This window comes from Bison bison, unplaced genomic scaffold, assembly GCF_000754665.1.
Source record: "Bison bison bison isolate TAMUID 2011002044 unplaced genomic scaffold, Bison_UMD1.0 scf7180017864243, whole genome shotgun sequence".
NCBI lineage: Eukaryota > Metazoa > Chordata > Mammalia > Artiodactyla > Bovidae > Bison > Bison bison.
The window spans coordinates 2,049,369-2,072,342 of record NW_011494815.1 but is presented as its reverse complement, the minus strand read 5'-3'; the positions used below and the strand labels follow the sequence as shown (position 1 = coordinate 2,072,342).

Genomic DNA, 22,974 nt, shown 5'->3' with positions numbered 1-22,974 from the left:
AGTTTTTAGCATCTTTCAAAATTGGAAAGTGCTGACTGGGAGGCCATTTTACTCATCATGTACTTTAGCAAAATAAAAAAGGCTTGGATTCTAAAATCATCCTTCGTTTGCAAGCAAGAATGGAAAGACGAAAAAAAAAAAAAAAAAAAACTTGCTCTGAAAGGACTTTAAAAGATCTTTAACAGAGCCCAGTCGAAGGAAGGCAAGCCTTTGTCATCACCACGTCTGCAATGCTATAAAAAGTTCTAAGCTGCTTCCGTTCTGTGGCCTTGCTCCTGGGACACTTCAGGGTCTTTCTGCTTATTTGTTAAATTTTTTATAGAGTCTCTTGCTGCTAACTCTATTCACCTATCCATATCCATCCAACAAACATTTATGAAGCATCTACTTTGTGCCAAGCTCTGTGTTGCTAAACATGGTACAGTAGAAACAGCTTATTGGATTTGGGAGTCAGAGAGACCTTGGCTGACATCCCAGCTCCAGCACCTACCAGGTACATGACCCTGGGTTTTAATCTCCTGCAGCCTCGATTTTCTCATGTCTGAAACAGGCATAACACTCCTTAGCTGACCTGGTGGTTGTAGGATTCATGATTAATGAAGCCTCTTCTGCCCCCTGTTGCTGGCTTCCATGATGCTCCCTCCTGCCTCCTGGTCATTCCTGCTCAGATTCTCAATCAGCCCCTCATCCTTCTGCTCACCCCTAATGCTGGTGTTCCATACAGTTCTCCCCCTCATCCCTCTCCCTGGGCAACCTCATTCATGACCCCAGCCACAACTCCCCTCTGAAAGCTGTGGACTCCCAAATCTCTCTCCTGAGCCACCTTTTCTCTAGCTGTCCCTTGGATACCTCCACGTGGATTCTCCCAGGCACCTGAAGCTCAACGTGTCCCAAGTGAACTCACCATTATTCCCAAAATGCCTCTTTCCTCCTCCTGTACTGCCTATCTCTAGAATGGTATTGCCAACCTCCCACTCCCTAAGATCAGAAACTTGGGAGCCACCTGAGGTTCTCTCCTCTCCTCATCCTAGCCATAACCAGGGCCTGTTGGTTCTCTCTGCTCACTAGCTCCTGAATCACTCTGGTCTCTCCAGCCCCATTGCTCTGGGTTGAGGCACCATCACTCTCTACTTGGTGAACCACTACAGCCTCCCAGCTGGATCTCTCTGCCTTTAGTTCTGCCCCATCCATCCAGTCTCCACAGAGCAGACAAGGGAATCATTCCAAAATTCAAATCTGATTGTGTAAAATCTTTCCATGGATTAGACCTTGACAGATCAAACTCTGAGCTCCTTAGAACATCTCAGATTCTTTACCAACTCACTCCTGCTCTTTTCAATAATCACATTTCTTGCTATACCTCCACATCCCAGAGAATGAACCACCTTAAGTTCTCTTACAATGTCTGCCATACATTCATCCATTCATTCACTCACTCATTCATCCACTTTCTCACTCATCCTCTCTTTCTTTATATAAGTTCACGCATCCAGAATGCCATTCCCTCCCACCCAACCCATTCTGCCTGGAGGGCTGCTGCTCTCCCTTCCTGCTCATGAGCTCCTACTTGGAGAAACCATCCCTGTCCCATCAGGCTTGGGCCACTTTCTCCTCTGTGAAGTTCTCTCCTGGGACCCAAGGGATCACGGATCTACTTAACTTCTTCCTAGAGATGCAAAAGGCTTTCCCAAATCCAGCACAGCACCCCAAAGCCAGCACTCTCACCTTGGGGCCTCCTGACCATTAGAGGGCCCTGGAGAAAGAGCCTATCCAGGGCTAGGTTGCACTTGATGCAGGAAGATATTCACACCCACTCTGATTCTAGATGGTGCGTAAAGGGCAAGGTGCTGCAAAATCTAGGGGAAAAGAGGACAAGCCAGCAATTGGTGCAGGTGGAGCCTGGATCAAGGGTTGGGCGAGGACAATGGGAAATGTGACTAGAGTGATACTTGGGAGGGGTGCCTTGAGAAGCATAAAGAGTTGAAGGTGTTCTCAAAATGGGATATGTGTACTCCCAGGGCAGAGGAGTTCTCCTGAGAGTGTAAAAACTGCAGATATACCTGGTTGTTCTTTCTGGAGTAGCAGTTTGTTGGAAGACTCAGGGGTGAAGGGGAAGATTCAGGGGTGAAGGGAAAGATTTTGGATTGGGGGAATCTTAAAAATTTTAACACACCCACACTATCACAAAAGTTCCAGAATCACACTTTTCAATGTTGTATAACTTGTATGGTTTCCTTAAAATCCCAAGAAAGGAAAGAGCTTTGCTGGCAGAGGACCCGCTTCTGGCCATGCCCACCCATCTCCCTGCCAGGGGTATAAAGGCACTCTTCTCTATAGGTGAAAGGGCTTCGGGGGCAGTTGAAGGATTGGCAGAGGGTAGGGGAGGACAGCCATGACCATGTGTGAGGATGAGCATGCACAACAGTGCTGTGACATTAGAGACCCTGGAGGTGGCAGAGGGCAGGGTCTCAGAAGTCTCCACCATGGACTTTTGCTTGGCCCTGCAGGGGGCTGTCTGGCGTGAACATAGATGTCCTGAGATCAGACAAATGTCAGCTTCTTCTTAGAGGGCTAGATCTACGGTCATGGATGGTAGCGGAGACCTATGTTTACACCCTCAATAGGCCACACTCACAGGCGAGTGCACATGTGGAAGGGAGCAGCCATTGGGTGGGAGGCCCCAGAAGGCGTACTCAGTCCAATCCTTGGGTGGATTTCCTTTCCTTTTTCTTGGCTCCTCTCATCTGTTGTCTAGAAAGAAGCCCTTTGTCTCTGGGGCCCTTAAAGGGAGCTAAAATCTCACACAAAAATAACACTTAAGAAGCATGACTCAATTCAAAGGACTAGTGTATAACCCTCACAAATGACAGCTCCTGAACTCTTTCTAGCTATTGCCTTAGGAGGTAGGTGCTATTATTATGCCCACGCTGGACAGTCTCATGTGCAAACTGAGCCCCAGAGCCTTAAGTGCACAGCCTAGGCACAGCATATGCTGGAGGTCCTATGGCACCCTCTCCTCGGGGCTGGAGCACCAACCCAGTTGCAGTGAGGGTGGGCTGCCACCAGGTCTCTCCCTTTCCTGGAGAACTTCCCTCAGCCAAGGAGAGCTTCCAGGCCCTGGAAGGTCATGTTGCACCTCACCCTCCGTAGCAGCCAGTGACTGACTCACACGGTAGGAAACTCCAGCCCCCTTGTTGAAAGGTGGGACCAGCTCTGTGGTGCAGATTGTGTGCCAGAGAGCCAGCAGGGCTGGGTTAAACCAGTCACCAGCCATACATTCTGACCTAGCTCCCCTCTTGCCCTACCCCACTTCTTTCCCCTTCTCCTGAGCACACTCTTGATAAATCTCTTTCACAAAGGTCTCAGACTCTGTTTTTAGGGAGTTCAACCTAAGACATCAGGTCACAGGGATAAGAAGTGGTGGCTTTGGCCTCGACCCAAGGTGAGTTTGGCCCCAGAGCCCAAGCATTTGACCACTAATTCCTATATATTCCCTCCTGAGCTGAGAAGGCCAACCCCCCAGGGCCTGGGCTGCTGGGGCTCCACACCCAGTCTGCTACAATGACAAAAGTACCCTGGGTTTTGAAGTGGAAGGACTTGAGGGGCAAATGCAATCCTGAGACATTAAAATAGCTGATGTGCATGTAAAAGAGCAGGAAAGCAGTAAGCCACCCATCTTGCTTCCCTGTGATAGCAGTGTGTGGTTTCTGCTAGAAGGTGACGGTTGATCCTGACACTGACCTGTGAGTTATCTGATGTCTCCTGACACCTGAGCATCTGTCTAAGCCCATGTTTAATAGCTTCCTGGCTTTCTACAGCTTACTCTACCCACTAGGTAGCTGAAAAATCAAAAGATACCATCTTCAATGTTGTAGAAAGGGGTGCCGTGCAATGAGCACAAGATGGCTGAGCTATTAGAGGCCAGCCGTGATGTGGGCTGGGAGGCGGCCTGGCCTGCGACAGTGGGCACACTGGTGAAAGGGTCAGAAGCCCAGGCCTGCTCCTGCCCCCTCACTTTGGTCTCGAGACCTTGGGGTAAGCCTGAGAGGGTTTGCCTAGATGCTTTCCAAAGTTCCCCCTGGCTCTGACAGACTGATTCCACACCCAGAATGAGTATTCTCTTTCATTTAGCTAAAATTAGTTTTTCTTAGACTATTTTTCCTTCCCCAAAAGCAGAGAATCAGAAGCCATATTCTCTTAAGGATGGGAGTGAAAGAGGGAACAGCCCTAGCAGCCCTGGTGAAGCATGGTATTTCTTTAAAGTTTATCATTTTATCTTGAAAATTCATGTATATTTAGCATTCTGATAACATATCTATGTTCATCTGAAGATAAAAATAATGCTTTTCTTCCCATGTCTCTGAGAAAAGCCGGCCTGCTGGGAAGATGCACCACATTTATTCTGTAGCTTCAAGTCCCCTTGGGGTACTTGTATGAACCTCAAGTTCAGGCAGTCAGGCTGGGCTTCTGGCCCGTGGGGTAGAGAGTAATTCCCACTAGGACTTTCCCATGGAGCAAAGTGGGGAACAGTCCTCCTCAAGACCTATCTTTGTGGCCTTCCTGTAATAGCTTCCCAAAGATGTCCATGTTCAAATCCCTGAAAGCTGGGGACATGCTATGACACGGCAAGGGGGAGTTAATGTTGCAGATGGAATTAAGGTTGCCAGTCATCTGATTTATAAAACAGGGAGATTTCCCTGGAGTCTGAATCCTGAATGATGGGTTGGTGGCTGCTCCTGAAATTGATAGGGACAACGTAAAGGGACAAAGTAGGCAATTAAACAGTTAATCCCACTAAAGGATCATAAATAAAGAAAAAAGTATGGGAGATCTTGTAAGTGACTGATCCATCAAGAGAGCAGTCTTGCTTAACAACGAATGCAACAGAATCATGAGAAGTGCCCCCAAACAACAAAACAGTGGTGGCATAAGACCCACATCCTGCCCAGTGAGGTAGGTAAGTTAATGACTTCTAGGACATGATCCTCTGTACACATTAAAAACAAAAATATAGGGAAAAGATGGTCTTAAACCGAAACCTGAGATGATTTACCATATTTTAGTATATTTTACCACCTTCCTGCTCATTTTCATAGCTCCACGACAGTCCTAGTTCGACTATGCCGGGACAAGAAAACTCCCCTACCCAACGTGGAGAAAGAACTGATGGTGGAAGCTTGACGTCTACTCAAGTACAAGGAAGAAGGTGGCCTTCTCCACCTCCTCACTTTCCCTTTGATTATAAAACCAGAGCCCAGTAAGTTCTCAGTGCCACACTCCCTTGCCTGCCCAGCTGTGTCTCTCACAGCACCCTATACTAAAAACTCTTCCCTTACCTGTCACTCTGTCTCTGATTGAATTCTTTCTGCACCAAGACAGAAGAACCCTATGCTATACTATGTCCTGGAATGCGTTCTGTGGCTTCAAAATGAACACAGGGCACATCTGGAGCCTGGTGTTCTCCCCAACACCATCCTGTGCTTCAGCATGGGCACCATGGAAATATTCAGGGCCCTGTGAGGGGTGGCCTCCTAGCCCAGCCTGGTGACCATTTACATTAAACATTCCTGATCAAAACAGGTCCATCCAGAGTGAGCTTAAAGGTCTGGGGTCTTCAACTCACAGAGATGGTTTTATTTCCTGACTTTCTTTTAGACAAACTTTGATATATATCTGCTAAATCAGCCTGATTAATCCCATTATTCAGTTCCTCTACGTTCTTGCTTATTTTTGAATGGCTGATCTGTCCAAGACTGAGAGAAAAATGTTGTGGCTCCCAATACTACCGTGTTTGTGTCACTTCTTCTTGGTATTTTAACAGGCCATTCTTTATATGTTTCAGTGAGATGTACTTTAGAGCAATACTGGTCCATGAGTATGCTATTCTCAGGGTGAACTGTACCTTTATCTATAGAAAACCACTTAATCCTGGTCAATGCCTGTACCTTGAATACTCTGTATTCTAATGTGAACACCGGATCCTTGCTTCAGTTTGGTTTGCTTGATATACATTTGCTTGACCTTTTACCTTTGACCTTTCTGTGTCACTGTGTTGTAAATATAACTATAACTATAGCTAGTTCTTTAAAACACAACCTGAAAGTCTTTGCCTCTTCATAGGGAGTTTGACCTATTTGAATTTCTGGTTAGAATGATTATATTTGATTCTCAGTATTAGTTTATGTTTTCTGGTTTTCATGTTTGCTTTGTTTTTTGATATGTGGACTAGATTTTCTTTGCTTTTATCTTCTGTGTTTCAAGAGCTTTGGGTTCTGCTTATGTTATAGTATTAACATATTTGCTATTAAGTTATTCAAAGCCCTTTAAACTTATATTTTTCTAATTATGAAAATCATAAGCAAAATAGTCTCTTTTGAGCCCCACTTCTAATTAAGATCAGGACTTTTTTTTTACTCACATTTTGGCCTCTGTTAATGGAATTTGGGTTTTTATATCTCAACTACTGTTATTACAGTATTTATTTGCATTATATGTATATTCATGTTTGCTTTCAAAATTAACTTCTGCATCTGCGTGTACTTTTATAACAACTACTTAGTTCTTTCTACAGTTTCCGTGATCCCTGCTCACCTGCTTCTGTCATGACCTCAGCTATAAAGTTAGCTGTTGTTCAAGGCAGGCTGACATAGGACTTCAAGGGTTAACTTCAAGGGCACCTGGCTAGTAGTACATCACGTGAACCTCACATGTGGGAAAATGTCTCCTAGCTGCTCCGTTGTTTCCGGGATTGAATGCTGCAGGGGAGTCGAGGTAGACTGGTTTTGCACCTTTGTGGGCAATTCTTTTTTTTTTTTTTCCTGGCCTAGGTACTTGTAGATTTTCCCTTTTGTGTTTGTATTTCAAAACTTTTGACAAAATGTGTCTGGGTATGACTCTCTTTTCACCAATTCTGTAGAATTGGTGAAATGTAGAATTGGTGAATGTAGAAAGGCCAGCTAGTCTGCACATATAGTCTATGTATTTCCTTACAAAACTGTTGACTTTGTAGTTATAAAATGGTTCAATATTGGCAATTTTGTATGGTCCCATCTAGGAGTTCTCTCTTGAATCCTCTTAAGTTCGTTGCTTATTTTTTTAAATAAATATCTTGAGAATAGTTTTAGATTTATGGAAAAATCACAAAGAAAGTATAGAGAATTTCTATATGTCTCTCACCCAGTTTCCCCTATTATTAACATCTTACTTTAATATAGTACATTTGTTACAATTAATAAATCAATATCCATTCATAATTAACTAAAGCTCATACTTTATTCAGATACTCTTAGTTGTTGTTTTTTTTCTTCTCTAGTGTCCTTTTTCTCCTCCTGGATCCCATTCAGGATATCACATTATATATTGTTGTCATGTCTTTGTAGGCTCATTTTGGCTTAAGCATTCCTTAGTTTTGAAGACCGAAAAAGTTTTGAGGAGTACTGGTCAGGTATTTTGCAGGATGGCCTTCAACCAGAATTCACTTCTCAGTTAGACTGGGTTTATAGGTTTGGGGGATCATATCAAAGGTATATACTATCAACAGGACTTACCATGTAAATGCTGACCTTGGTCACTTGGCCAAGGTAGCACTGGTCAGGTTCTTCCACTCTAAAGTTACTCTTCTTTTCCCCCTTTTCATCCTGTGCTCTTTGGAAGGAAGACACTTAACAAGTGGGTACTTCTGCTCCATTTCCTTGGGCCTGAAATATCTACACATATTATTTGGAATTCTTTGGCACAGAAGATTTGTATATTCTCTCCCATTTACCTACTCAGTCATGGGCTTTTGTTTTATACTTTGGGTTATAATCCAATACTACTTTTACTGTATTGCTCAAATGTTTCAGTTCTGGCGATTGGGAGCTCTTTCAGCGGCTACTTCATTTGGCTGGTGAACAATTCTGACACCACTCCCCCTCCAAATCAGTGTGTGTTGTTGACGTGGTTTGAGCACGTCCTCAACTTTATGGCAGTACAGGACGCTCCAGGATCATTTGGTATGTTTCCTGTCCCAATCCCAGGTCAGCCATTTCTCCAAGGACCCCCGGTTCCTTTCCATGGAGAATGGACGATCTGGGTGGTAGCTGAACTTATTGATATTCGGGTGCCTATTTTGTTTTAGATTTTGGTTCTGTTTCATTTGTCCCAGCTTTCCCTCAGCATCTCTCTTCTCCAGTGTCCATAACTTATCTTTCCTCTCATTAGATTGATCTCTTTGACCATTTCCTCTAAATTTTGGGAAAGCATTTCAAGTTTGTCCTGCATATTATTGATTTTTATTTTTCGTGGCATTAACTCTGCTCTCTACTACCTCCAAAGCAGATTTTAATTCTGCTAGTCACTATTTCAGAGAAGGCAATGGCACTCCACTCCAGTATTCTTGCCTGGAAAGTCCCATGGACGGAGGAGCCTGGTGGGCTGCCGTCTATGGGGTCACACAGAGTCAGACACGACTGAAGCGACTTAGCAGCAGCAGTCACTATTTAGTTTTCTTCCTTGTCCGCTGTACTTCCTTCTCTATCTTATCCCACCAGATATTTGCTTCTTCTCTGAGCTCTCCAGAAGTTACTTTTCTCTGAGTGTTTTATCCTTGTGTTCTGTTGGCTTTGTCTGTCCAGATTTGTACTTGGTTTATGCCCACTCAGCAAATTTGTCGAGCAAATTAGGCTTGGTTCCGGGTGGTGGGGAATAAAACAGTGATCCAGACATACAGAAACTGCTGCTTCCTAGAGCTATCATCCTAGTGGGGAGAGACAGACGGCAAAACAACTGGGAAAAATGAACAGGAGGTCAGATATTGCTGTGGGGTGATCTGCATCTCCCAAAGATATGTTGAAGTCTTAACCCCTGATACCTCAGAACTTGACCTCATTTGAAAACAGCCTCATTGTATTAATAGATGAAATCAGTTAAGGTAGGGTGATAATGGAGCAGGGCAGGCTCTTAATCCTCCAAGACCAGTTTCCTAAGAAGAAAAATATGTGAAGGGAAAGAGGGGAAATGTCAGTTTAGGCAAAGGAGTTACATAGCTGCAAGTCAAGGAATCCCAAGGACTGCCAGTTGACACTAGAAGCTTAGAGAAAGGTACGGAAGAGTCCCCGAGCCTGCTATAGAGCATGGGCTTGCCAACATCTTGACCCTGGTCTTCTGTCCTTAAGATGTGAGAGAATAAACTTCTGTTGTTTTAAGCCACCTAGTTTATGGTGCTTTGTTATGACAGCCCCAGGAAACTGATACAGATATCCATCAGTGAAATGGGGGAAATTAACAGAAAGGGGGAGTGGGAGTGTGAGGGGCCGGGATTTAAATTTTAAATAAAGCCTCTGGGAAAGGGGGACAACTGAGAAAAGACTAGAGGAAGGTTTGAGAAGTAGCTACGCAGGTGGTGAGGGAAGAGCTCTCCATGTTGAGGGGAGCCTTTGCCAAGAGACTGAGCGTGCTGTCCTTGGCTCTGTCTCCCGGGCTTATGTGATGCTGGAACCCTCTCTCAGAACCGCAGCTGTGCGGGGCGGTGGGGGAGCTGGGCCATGGTGTTGCCCAGATCCGAGTTTGAATTCCAACGCACCACTTTCCAGCTGGGTGACTAGGGATGAGGTCCTTAACCTTGTTGAGCCTCAAGTTCCCTATTTGTGAAATGAGGATACAAAAATCCCCTCTGTCCCAGGGCTCTGGGGAGGGCTGAATGGGCAGGTGAAGCCAAGAGCTCTAGCCCTTGCTCAGGGCTCTGGAAAGGCCGGTTGCTATTTCCATCAGCATTCAGATCACTCTTGCTTCTGGTGGCGTTGGCTGGCTGGTGAGCAGAGCACCAAGTTCTAGCCCCAGTTTCTCGCAGACTTTCAACGAGTGCGTCTGCTCCTCACACAAAGACTCTTTAAACTTGAAAGCCCACAGAATTCCGCCAGGCCACCCCGGTGCAGGAAGCTATTTCCAGGGCCCACCCTGGGGAGACACTGCATGTGGCAGGAGAATGTCAGCGCAGCACCAGGGGCCCAGTCACCCCAGGTGGTCCCTGCAGAGCAGGCACTCCTCCCCTCTGGACGCTCTGGGCCCCACACAACCTGAGCACCCTCAGATCACACGGCCTGTGGGGAAAGAGCTGGGCACACACCCGGGCTACCAGCAGGCCCTTCCTTACTACCGTTTCCTCATCGGCAGAGCTTCCGGGGCTAAAATATCACGTGCGCATGTGGTGTCTGCTCCTGGGCAGGTGACAAACAACTGGTGCTCTGCTCCCTTGTCCCCATCTCTGTGTCTCAGTCTCCCCATGTGTGAACTGAGGGCTTCATAAGCTCTAAACGGCCACCTGCTCTGATCAGTATAATCTGGGATCTCGCCAAGAGAGAAGGGACATGTCAGCAGTTGGCATCTGAGGCCCCAGGCTACTTTCAGTGTGGGCATGGGGAATGGAAGAGTAGGGTGACAGCGTTAACTATGTACCTACATACAACCCCCAGAAGCTCCCCACTGCCTGGCACAAAAGACCAAACTTCTTAGCTCAACATTCAAGGCTCATGGAAACTGACTCCAAACTCTATTTCCAGCCTTGGCATCTTTTCTGTGTCCCCATCCCGATACTCCAGCTTCCTGGAATTCCTGCTGATCCCAAGTACAGAGCATGGCCGCCCTGCCTCTGATTTTTACCCTGCGGGTCTCCACCCTTTTCATCCTCCATGGCTGTCCCTTCTCTGCAGCCATGTCTGAATCCTCTCCTGGGTGGGATGAGTCACTTTCTCCCTTTGTTCCCCAGCCCCTCTGTCCCTGGTTTCCCTGGGAGGTATCTGCCTTCAGACACCTGAGGACATAGGCAAGCCTGATGCTGGCTGTGAACCCAGGAGAGGGTCTGGCACAAACATGGCGTTTGAGAGAGTTTCGGAAATGAATTGCAGATGACAGCTGGGGGCTACTTACAACTGCAAACATCTAGTTGACCCTTCTGTTCCTGGAGTGAGCATCACTGGAGGGAGTCAGGAGCCTGAGCTTTCAGTTCCAACCACATTACTTCCTTGCTGTGGGTTTGGGCAAGAGAGATTCTGACTGTGAGCCTCTTCACAACAGGAAGGAAGCCCCCTGAAGACAGGGGCCAGGTCTGAGTCTTTAGTGTTCCCACTAGCCTGTCCTTGAGTGGGTGCCAGTGATGTCTGTTGTGCCCTGCTTGCCTCTCAGGCTCCGCTGAGAGATACGAAATCACCCAGCAATTCCACATGGCCATGCATCTGGCAAGCAGGCCTCTGGCCAGTGCTGGACAACAAGCAAGGGACAGCCAGCTCCTGGGAGCTTTTCCTCACATCTCAAATGCCAAGGACAAAATGAAACAGCCTGAATTCAAGACTCTTTCAAAGTCAGGGATTTGGGGGAACCCCATGAGCATGCCATCAGTCTGGCCTCCAGGCCCTGGCCCACTGCACGTACCTTAAGCTTTTTGACACTGGTGCAGGGATCATTGGAGAAGCTCTCGGTGTCTGAAATCTCGATGTCCTCACCATACAGAACCCCGGTCAGGTCGTTTCTCACCTGCCAGCAAAGAGAGAGCAGAGGGTGGGTGTGCCGGCAGTCATAGGAAGGGCCACTTCACAGGGGTCTGGGAAGCGGCTCAAATGGGTGAGGTGATTTTCTCCATCGATATGAAAAAGGAGTAGGTTTTATCTTCATTAAAAACTAGATTGTCCCCTGGGACCTTGGAGATTCCCCTCCCCTGAGGACACACAAGCAGAAGGATGCCAGACAGGAATTTCCTGGAAGAATTAAGACAAGCATCCAAGTCGCTGGACTTTCATGCTGGTGTTTCATATCATCTCCAAATCAGATTAGGCAAATACATCACACTGTCTCCAAATTAGACTATTAAAATACTTCCCTGTTTATATTTTTCATTATTTATTTGCAATATGACTTCATTTCTAGGATGAGTAAATAGCTGAGATATTCAGTAAGACAAAGCAAAAACAGAGGAGAGGGTGGGGGGTGCGGGACCAGCCTGTAATGTTAAACATATCGATGCATCTGCTGACACACAGAATGACTAACACCTACGTGCTTAAAGGAGAGAGCTGCAAGCTCCAGTGTCATACGAACTAGCCAGTGTGTGAAGCAGTCTGTGTGGAAGGATACTAGGGAGTGGTGGGGCCTGGCGACAGTGTGGCAAACTAATGCTTCACCTAAAGACAGCACTTGCTGCTCAACTCCAAACATGCTATGCCAGAATGTTGGTCCAGAATCACCAGACTTTCTGATTTGGAAGGGAGAAATAAGAAATCTATATTTTTATTTATTTTTTGGCCACACTGCGCAGCATGCAGGATCTTAGTTCCCCAACAAGGGATTGAATCCGTGCCCCCTGCAATGGGAGCATGGAGTCTTAACCATTGGACTACAGGGAAGTTCCTAGATTTTTAAAATAAAGTAGGATCCCTCACATCTTAAAGGGCTTCCCAGGAGGCACTAGTAGTAACAGGAAGATCCCCTAGGGAAGGAAATACAAGCCATTCCAGTATTCTTGCCTGGAGAATCCCATGGACAGAGGAGCCTGGAGGGTTACAGTCACACAGAGCATCTCAGCTCTGAGCATCTCAGCATGAGCACATTTTAAAATGTTGACACTATTTTCAAATTAAAAAAAAATAAAGTTAGGATCAAAACAAATAAATCTGAAATCTGTATGCGGTCCATGTCTATGACTGTACACACTTGGACAGAAAGCCATGGAAACTAGACTGTGTTTTGGTAGAAATAACCGGGTGGGAGTTTGGGGACCCAGATTCCAGGTCTTGCTATGTCACTGACTTGCTTGTGACCTCAGCCTCTCTGAAGGACCTTTTCCCTCTTAGCATTTCAGTCTCTTCCTCTTTAACTGAAGATGAGCTTTGAAAGCACTTCTTGTCTATACTTATTAAGACAGCTATTATCAAAAACCAAAACCCTGCAAGTGTTGATGGGAATGTGGATAAACTGGAAACTGGAACCTTGTGCACTCTGAAAATTTCTCATCATATGGTAATATGATCCAGCAATTCTACTTCTGGGTATATACCCCAAAGAAGTGAAAACAGGGACTCAAAGAGGTATTTGGACACTCGTGTGCATAGTAGTATTATGCCAACAGGTGGAAGCAACCATCTTTTGGAAGCAATGTCCATCAACAGATGAGCAGATAAACAAACTGAGGTTTATACATACAATGGAATATTATTCAGCCTAAAAAGGAATGAAATTTTGACACATGCTACAATATGAATGAAGACATTATGCTAAGTGAAATAAGCCAGATGCAAAAGGACAAAAGTATGATTCCACTTAGGTGAGGTACTTAAAGTAGTCAAGTGCATAGAAACATAAAGGAGAATAGTGGTTTCTAGAGCTGGGGGACGGGGCAATGGAGTTGTGGGTACAGAGTTTCTGTCTGGGGTAATGAAAAGTTTTGGGGATAACTGCTGGTGCTTCTTGCACAACAATATGAAGGTACTTAACGTCCCTGCACTGTAAATTTTACAGTGGTTAAAATGGTAAATTTGATGTTATGTACATTTTACCATGATAAAAAAGTACTTCCTGTTTCAACAATTGATAGATCCTCCCAATGTATATATCAAAATGTTTTGAATAATTTGGCCCTGACCCCCACACAGAAGGGGAACAAAAAGGGTTGCGGTGGGAACTGCTGTATTTCATTTTTTTTTAAAGAAATATGATGCCAATAGAGGAAAACGTGAACACACTAACTCCGGGTAGCAAGACTATGGGTGTTTAGTGTTCTGCGCTCTGCTGAATGCTCGAAATACTTTGTGATGCATACGTTTGTAAGACGAATGTAACTGTCTCAATCAGGGTGAACCTCGTCCATCTTTAGTTTTTACCTCTATTTTGACGGAAGATTGGGAACTAGTTGGTTGAAAAAAGAGTTGACTTTGCCATTATGGTTTACTTCTGCTGCGTCAAATCCTTTTTGGAGGCAGGTGGGGTTCCATTATTAGGTTTCTGTGTCATGGGGGTGCTGTGGACCAACAATCATTGATATGCAATATTAAAATGTGCAAACTCAGCCCTGCCAGAAGGCAAAGCAGCCAGTGCACATACTACTAAGGCATGCACAGTTGAGCCCTGGCTCTTCATGTCCTCGCCACCCAAACTGAAGGAAACTTCTCGAGCTCTTTTGAATCTGTCTTTTCACCTATGAAATGGGAGTTATACAGCATGTAACTTACAGGGCCCAGCAAAAACACTGAGGATGGGAAATGGCTTTGTAAATTCTAAAGTTCTTTATGCTGCCTAAAAGCTGGAATGATCATTTCCAGGTATAAGACCCAGCATCAAGGCTGTCAGTGGCTTGGCATATCTATCTGTAAATAAGTGTGGGCATGAGAGCTGTATATAATTATGGCAGAAAAAAATATTTTATAGGCGCTCAGAACTCAAAACAAACCAAGCCGAAACACCCTAGAGGTCATCTCATTTCGCCCCTAATTTCACAAATGAAGAAGCTGAGGTGTGACTCCCCGGCCAGTGCTCTCTGAATGGCCTCAAGCTGGCTCTTTTGGATCCTGCCAGATGTGGACAGCTCCTGAGGCTTATGAGCCAGAACAGGTCAGAACAGATGGTTGGTGCCGTCAGCCACTCACTGACCATAATTTCAGCACCAAGTAGTCTGCTCAGTGGGAGTATTTACTCTAATGGACATTTTTAGGGAAAACAAATGCAAAAAACTAGTAATAAATGGTATTTTAAAATAACCAAAGCATGGTAAAGAAATAATGCAATTGATCTACCTCACAAGGAAATAAACTCATACTCTCACATGTAGATGGAAGGATCATTCAATGCACTGATCAAAGATTACTAAGTTAGAAAAAACACCTTTCTTTTTTTTTTCCCATTCTGGTACTGCAAGTATCTCTTGTTTTACGGGGCCAATGTCTTTTATCAGCTTGCTATAAACTGCATTTCAGCAAAGTGAATCCTATTTTTTATTCACCTCCACTATAAAAGCAGAAATATGTTCTTCCTGGAAAGGAGTAACACTTAATTCTCAATAAAATAAACATATTCACACATACACACATGCTCAAGTACAGCCAGAGTCCACCTGGGCCCTCATCTGCATTTGGGGCCTTAGGAGGCAGCCATCAGGAGTCTTATTTGCTAAGGGCCCTGGCCATCCTGGGAGGAAGGGAGCGAGATGGGTGCTGATGGGCTGGGAGGGGATGGAGAAGAAGGCTGCCCATCACCTGGAAGGGAGGGTCAGGCTGCCAATGGGATGAGGTGAGTTGGGCCCCAAGTGCTGCTACAAGGGGGACTAGGAAGGGTTGGGAGTCCTCAAAGCCTGGGTCCTCAGGACCAGCTCACAGGGCTGAGATTACCTAAGGGAAGAACTCTCCCTGCTTCTGGAGCAATGAGTCCTGGCCCTGGCCACTGGAGCAAATCTGGAAGGAACCCAACTCACTTGGCATTAGGGAGAACCAAGGGGTCAGAACTCTAGGAATAAATGATAAAAAATAGGCTTAGAGGCAACAGCTGTTGATATTTTTCCCCTTAAGAACTGGTATGGACTGTGGATACCAAGTCATAGCAGAAAGCCTGTCCCTAAAGCAGTGGTTCTTAAAGTGCAGCCCTGGACTAGTAACGCCAGCATTACCTGGGAGAACCTGTTAGAAAGGCAAATTCTCGGGCCCACCTGAGACGCAATGGGTCAGACACTCTGGGGTGGGGTCCAGCAATCTGGGTTTTAATCAGCCCTCCAGGTGATTCCAACATATGTTCAAGTGTGAGGACCACTGTCCTAAATGAGGCAGGATAACTTTAAAATGAATATGAAAAAAAATGCCTTCTATGGCTCGGATATTGTCCCCTTGATTAGGAGACCAGCATGTGTTGATGTGAGTAAGGCAGTTGCCAAATGGGTGAGTAGGACTGGGATCCACATTTAAAAAGACATCACATCTAGAATGATGGAGGGGACAGTCACTGTCTAGTCTGCCCACCTCAGAGTACACCTGGAATGCTGGGCTCAGTCCTAATTGCATTTGTCAGGGATCATGACAAAGTGGCTCAGGTTCACAGGAGAGAGGTGTGGCTACAACAGGGACCAAGAATCTTCTAAGAAAGACCATGGACATGGTGGCAGAGGGGTTGGAAGTATAAAGGTCACAAAGGGTGATATCAACGACTCCTCAGGGATTCCGGTACAGCCTTGGGAATCACAGATCCAAATCCAAGAATTTTAACACTTCAACTCATATTTCAAGCCTAAGGAAATCCAACATCTTGAAAGAAGTCAAGAGCCAGGCAGAGTCAGTGGCTTTAGGGGAAAGCTCAGAGCTGGGAGCACCGTCTCACTCAGGCCAGCGGCAGAACACACCATCAGGTCAGATCAGCTGTCTGAACCTCGAGTCCAGGGGGTCGATCCACAACTTCCACCCAAGCTGGTTCACGGACCGTGGGAGAAGGGGTGACAGGGACCTGTCACTCCGATGAAGCCATCACAATGGCCTCTCTCCTCCAACCACGCACACAGCCTCTATCCACAGGCTTGGTACTGGGGACACACAGCTGGTGCTGCGAGGGCAGGCTGGAGGAGGAGAAGGGGATCAGAGGAGAAGGGGAAAAGCTAACGGAACCAGGAGAGTTAGAGGTGAACAGGCTGTTCGGGAGAATTTCTTGGCTTAGTGTGGCTGAGTCCATGTGACCCGTTTGAGGCATAAATGGGCCCACCCTGTTCTATGAGGGAGGCTCGTCACTGCCTCTGAGCAGGCCACACTCCAGTCCACCTGCAGGCCTCCTCCCTGCTCCGAGGCAGCACCTCTCCGCTAACACACCCAGCTGCCCAGGTGATTCTCCCTCTCTAGAAATCACCTAGAGACTGGGCTTACGAAATAATGGCATTGTGTGCTGCACCCTAAATAACTGCCTTGTGGGTCAAGCTGTTGTCCCAGCTTCAGGGTCCTGGGACATTTGCACGCCCTGGAGGTTCCTGTCTGCCTGCAACCATCTGCTGCACACAGGTAGGGCCCACAAACTCCCTTCCTCTAGACAGCCCCCACTGCAGCTCTGGAACCCCTCTTCCTCCAGCAAGGCAATGTACGGAGCCTGAGGCCAGGAGGCCGGCGTGGCGAGGGGCCTTCTAACACCTCAGGTTTTCACTCAGGGCTCCTGTTTCATTTCATTCCATCTCCTGTCCAGTCACTCCCTAGCCTGTGGGCTCCATCCTTTTCTGGACTGCTACCTAGCACCTAGGCACCATCTTCCTTTACACCTGGGCCTCTCTCCTGCCCCAATCAATAACTACGTCTCTTCTTTAATCTTCAGATCTTTCTACTCCTGGCCCCCAGCAGCACGAGCAGATCTGACCACGTCAGAAGGCAGGATGGTGAGAAGGAAAGCAGGGAGAAGGGAATGAGAGAGAGAGAGACAGGAAGAGAGCAGCAAAGGACTGTTACAGCTGCAGTTTCTCACATTCGTGCCACACGTCCCAGGCCAGGAGGGCTCTGACGGAAAGTGAAGCACCAAGTGGAGGTGAGGCCTCGGGGACTCTCAAGACCCTAGGACACTGTGGGTCAGCAGCTCCCCCAGACACCTTCCCTAAGGAGGCCACTGCACCAGCTGTGGAATCATCCAGAAAGGCAGAGATCCAGCTAAAGATGGGGAGAGCCAGGTCTGCACCACTTGCACTTTACAACTCTTTGAAAATTCTAATTAGGTTACGAAATGAACTTGAGAGCAAAGCGAATTCCCAGATCTCCTATGGAAGCTGAGGTAACCTACTTTGTCATTCAAATACACTCGCTATATATAGCCCTAGATTGTGCCGAAATGTCACTCCTCTTACCTGACTAAAGTGTGTAATTATAGATTTACTTCTATTCATTCATGAAATGTGTCTTCACTTGATTAAACAGTTCATTCAAGTAAAATCCATTAAAATATGGAACATGCGAAAATGTGGCTCGTTAGAGGCAGAGGGCACTGCTGTAGTTAAGATGCTAATTAGGATAAACAGGCATTTGAAACACTCAAATCTTTGAATATTCAGGTCACTTTTACTGGGGCTGGAGTTCCCCAAGAATCACCATTAATTTAAGCTAATTAAAAGATTAGCCTGGAGAAGAGTAAACTAAGGCAGGAAGTGATGGGCGACTTCAAACACTGAAGGACTGTCACGTGGAACAGAGGGCACCCCTGTGTTGGAGATGGGCCCAATGGATGAGTCAGGAAAGCAGATTTTGTATTAAAGCCAAATGAACTTTCGAACGGTGGAATAGGCAACTTTGGTATATAGTGAGCGCCCTGTCATCAGAGGTGTGCAAGTAGAAACTCGTCAGGATGCTGAAGAGGGGATGTTTCTTTCACCCGATGTTTGTGGTTCTAGGAGAGTAAGTTTCAAAACCTTACCTGCGCCATCCCCCAACTCTTTGCCTTTTTGAATTTTACAGTTGCTAAAGCAGCCCTCTGCAGCTCTGAAGTTTTTCAAAGATTTGAGGCATGTACTTACAGTCCCAGAGAAGTTATCCACGTGATTGTATTTCTACCTTTCTAAAACTGATGAACACTTACTGAAGAAACTGTTCCTTTTGAAAAATGGAGCCATCTAATTTTCAGATTTCTATTAGCTCTTAATAACCTATAGCTGAAGTTAAGTATAATTGAAACTTGTTAAAAAGGGCAAGTACATAAGTGAACATGTATGGGATCTACTGCACATATGTGATACTAGCATGATACACACATGACATTTGCACGTTCACACTGCAGAGCCAGTGGGTTGGATGGTGATGGTCCAAAAGGTGTGTCCTATCCTAATCATCAGAACCTATGCAAGTGACCTTACTTAGAAAAAGGGTCTCTGTAGATGTAATTAATTCAAGGATCATCCTGGATTACCTGGATGGGCCCTAACTCCAATGATAAGTGTCCTTATACGAGAAAGGCAGAGGGAGACTTGGGCAGAGGCATAAGGGAGAAGGTGATGTAAAGACAAAGGGAGGGACAGGAGCGATGAAACTACAAGCTGAGGAGCGCCTGGGCCCACCAGAAGCTGGAAGAGGTAAGCAAGGGTTCTCTCCCAGAGCCTTCAGGGAGAGCATGGCCTCACTGACCCCTTGATTTCAGAACTCTGGCCTCCAGGACTATAAGAGAATGAATGTCTCCTGCTTTCAGCCGTTCAGTTTGTGGTGACTCATTACAGAAGCCCCAGGAAACTAACACCCTGGGGCCTCCTGAGATCTGGTGACTCGCTGGTTCAAACCACACTCCCATGATTAAGCCCAGGTTTCTCATTCTGTTTACACTCTCACATCACAGGCTGAGGTTTCCTAAAGGAAACCTGGTTTCCCTTTATTCAATGGCCACTTATCTGTTCCCCCCAAATATGGTTTTTCTCACTTCCCCAGAGTTACCAAGAGCAGGAAAGCAGGCAGCAGACCATGGGCAGCAGTGTTATGAGACATGGGGGTCTCTGTGGGGGCCACCAGCCTCATGAGCCTAGATGGAGGGCTCAGGAGTTCAGATCACTGACTTTGTGCTGGTTTGCAGAGCTGACCACAAGCACCAAGGCTGTCACATCCCTTCCCCAACTAACACGGCAGTGCTGCAAAGTAGGGAGGGGTGGTGCTTTGTTTTGTTTCCAGGGTCCAGCACCATGCTCTGCATGCAGTTGGTGCTCAAAGCTGTGAGACGAATGAGAGAATGAGTAAATGAACAGCGTCCATCTAGTCTACTGTGTAGATATCCTGAGCCCGGGTGAGTTTATGCTACATCTTGAGATGATCATGCAGGGCTGCGACAAATGCCCAGGGGCTGGGCTGCATGCCTCTGCCTGAAGACACAGCCTGCTGATGTGAGGACCAGGCCTGGGGACGGGACTGTGGTCTCTGTGGGCACCCCTTGTGGGGACTCATGGGATCTGAGGGCAGATAGTGTCCCCTGGGACAGTTCCTGTCCTCCCATTACTCAGGCACAGGGTTGAGGGGACCTGTGACCTGAGCTCTGCCCAGATACATCAGCCCTTCCGACAGCTCCCTGCTGTCGGTTGTCCAATGAGTCCACCTGCTGGCTTTGAAGATGAAGGATGGGGCTGAGAGCCAAAGAAAGAAGGTTTCCAGAAGCTGGAAAAGGCAAGGAAACAGATTCTCCCAGAGTTGCCAGGAGGAACCAGTGCTGCTGACACCTTGATTTTGGCTGAGAGAGAGCGATTTTCAACTTCTGAGCTCTAGTACCATAAGATAGTAGATGTGCTATTTTAAGCCACAAAGTTCGTGATGATTTGAATAGGAAATCTGAAATCCTACACATCCTCAATCACCCCTGAGTACAGGAGACTGTCCCTCATTTCCCAGATAGTGGTGACCACCCCACCCACCGCCACCCCCACTAAACTCCGGAGTCCTGTGCTTAAGGCCACCCTCCCTGGCTAAACAGAGGCTGTTCTGAAAGTCTACACACCCTCCATCTTGAGATCCCCAGGGCCGAGACCAGGGCTGCCTGAGGAAGGGGGACCAGGCCCAGGCCCCCTTCTCACATAAGGCATGACCTCCTATTCTGGACTCCCCAGCCAGGAGTCTTCCCTCTGCCAGCAGCCCCAAGGAACTCACCACTCTGCTGGCGGTCCCTGAAGTCAGGCCGCACCGACTTGTTGGAAATGAAATCAGCCTTCAGAACCGCGTTGCTTCCCTGTGACAAAGTGCCTATGGCTTTAATTGCAGCGGTCTCCTGGGACCAAACCAATATTTACAGAAACATTTGGATATTAATAAAACAGGAATATTATCCAGTTAAGATGATGAACACAAACCTCTATAGGAAATCAACAAGATGCGAAGTGCACCTCTGACACCAAAATAGAGCAGCAATATTAGAGAACTCACACCTGTGAGCACTAAGGAATGCGGAACACAGAGTCCTTCTCTGGTTTCTTGAGCCCCATGCCCGCTCCCTGTCACTGGAGGAGTGGCTGAAGGGACAGGAGGGAGCCAGGGGGACAGGAGGTCCAGGCCTGTGAGACATCCCCCCTGCCCATCCCAAGGAGCTGTCACCAACGCTAGGAGAGTAGCATGGCATCTGGGAGCCAGGGGAAGGGTCAGCACCAGTGGGGAAGCCACCAGGAAATAGGTTTCAGCTCCTGCAGAGGCAGAACTTTCTAACAAGAGAGCAAGCTAGGGATGGGAAGGCCTCCCCCACACTGGAGTGAGCTCCCCACCACTGCAGCTGTGCAAGCAGAGGTGCGGTTGCTAGAGAAGGGATTCAGGCATCAGACGGACAGGCAGGAAAGACGGCTGGATCCCCAAGGAACGTCTGGGATTCTCGAGTCTGTGCCCTACTTGAGTGCGACACTTGCTGAGGGCAGCCCAGGAGGCACATGTTCACCCCTGCAGGAACAAGACCACCTAATGCAGCTCCATAAGCTGGAGAAGCAACTGGATCTGAGGCCCACCTGCTCACTTCATGGCAGAGCTTAAAGGACTCCTCTCAGACCCTGGGGCCTCACTGCCCTTTTAATGCACAGCTTTCTCACCAGTTCTATATTCCAAGGTGGGTTCTTAGACCTCCACTCCAGTGTTCTGCTTGGACATCCTACAGCCTAGCAGTTGAAGCCCTCCTTCTTAGCCTACCTGGACTCTCTTCTTCCTCCAGGACTTCAGATCTGGGGGGCAGGTCAAGGAAGGAAGTGACGGCATAGGGGTCAATGGCTCCCCAGAGCCTGCCTCTCTTCCCCCGACTCTTTCTCAGCCCCCTTCTCCCACCCCTCACTGTAAGCCCTCAGGGAGCAAGCAGGCTGTAGAGGGCACAGCAGGATAATCCTGGAGTGAATTTCATCCTCTCAGCAATCTTAGGAAGCAGATGTCATCATTGTGCTCATTTTACAGATAATGGACCTGAAAGGTTATGTGACTCACCCAAGGCCTTACGATTAGTAAGCCAGAGGGCTGAGATTCAAACTCGTGTTTCCAGGAGGGTTGGGTGGAGGGAGAAGAGAGGAGCGGGCTAGGGGGCACCACTGACCCACACTGCTGTGACCCACAGTGACAGCAGCTTGGTTACTTGAGTGTCTTCCCCAAGACTGGGAGGCCTGGAGGGTTGGAACTGTGTTGGAGCCTCTTCATGTGCCCATGTGGGACACATATCATGACCCGAATATTCGGGAGAGAGAAGAGGGCAGAGCTGGGCATATCCAGGGGGCGATCATTTCAACCAGAAGGTGAAAATGATCAGGAGATGGGCGGATGCCCAAGGTGCACTTTTGCTCCTGGCCCCAAGGTCACGACAAAGGAGGCCTTCTGGTGCTGCCGCCGCCCTCAGGTCACTCCCCACCCCTCTGAGGCAGGGGCCGAGCTCACAATGGGCCTGGCTGTTCACCAACCCACCAGCCCTCACTGGACAGTGGAAGAGACTGAGGTCCTGAGAGGGGCTGGGACATGCCCCAAATCACACAGCTGTCCTGGGGCAGAAATGGACTCAAACAGTTTCTTGCCTCCCAAATGTTGCCTGTAGCCCTGTTGTTAACAGCAGCAACAGAGCAGTAACTCTGCAAAAAGCCACCACCTGTAGCCTTCAGGACCCTTTCCCAAATCCCTATAATACAAATGCTGCTCGAGGGCACTGCTGGGCCCTGTTCCTTGGTGTCCAGCACCCAGTGCAGGGCCCAGCAAAGAGACCACACAAAAGTGGAAATCTCCCTGACATCAACGACCCTTGGGTTCAGAGATTTATGAACAGTGGCTCCCAAGTCTGCTGTGTATCATGTTCCCTGGGAGCTCTGCAGAAATACAGACTCCTGGGGCCCACCCAAGAGAGTGGTATGACAGGAGCAAGAGGGAGGCCAGGATCCTGTTTGTATAGAGTGCCCTGGGGTCTTGGTTACACAGCCAGATTGGGGACCACTGGCTGAATTATGCCCTTTCAGCTGCCCTGGTTTGACTGGTCCTTTAGCCTAAACAGAAGCAGAAGATACTAAGAAGAGGTGGCAAGAATACACAGAAGAACTATAGAAAAAAG

At 47.3% G+C, this 22,974-nt stretch overlaps 1 protein-coding gene across 1 annotated transcript in view; it reads right to left on the bottom strand.

Annotated features, from left to right (window-relative positions):
* Positions 1-22,974, bottom strand: part of GABBR2 (gamma-aminobutyric acid (GABA) B receptor, 2) — a 410,792-nt gene that overhangs the window by 172,367 nt on the left and 215,451 nt on the right. The window contains exon 4 of the mRNA XM_010847041.1: positions 11,407-11,508. Within this exon, the coding sequence (XP_010845343.1) occupies positions 11,407-11,508 (102 nt within the window). The remainder of the gene's footprint in view (positions 1-11,406; positions 11,509-22,974) is intronic.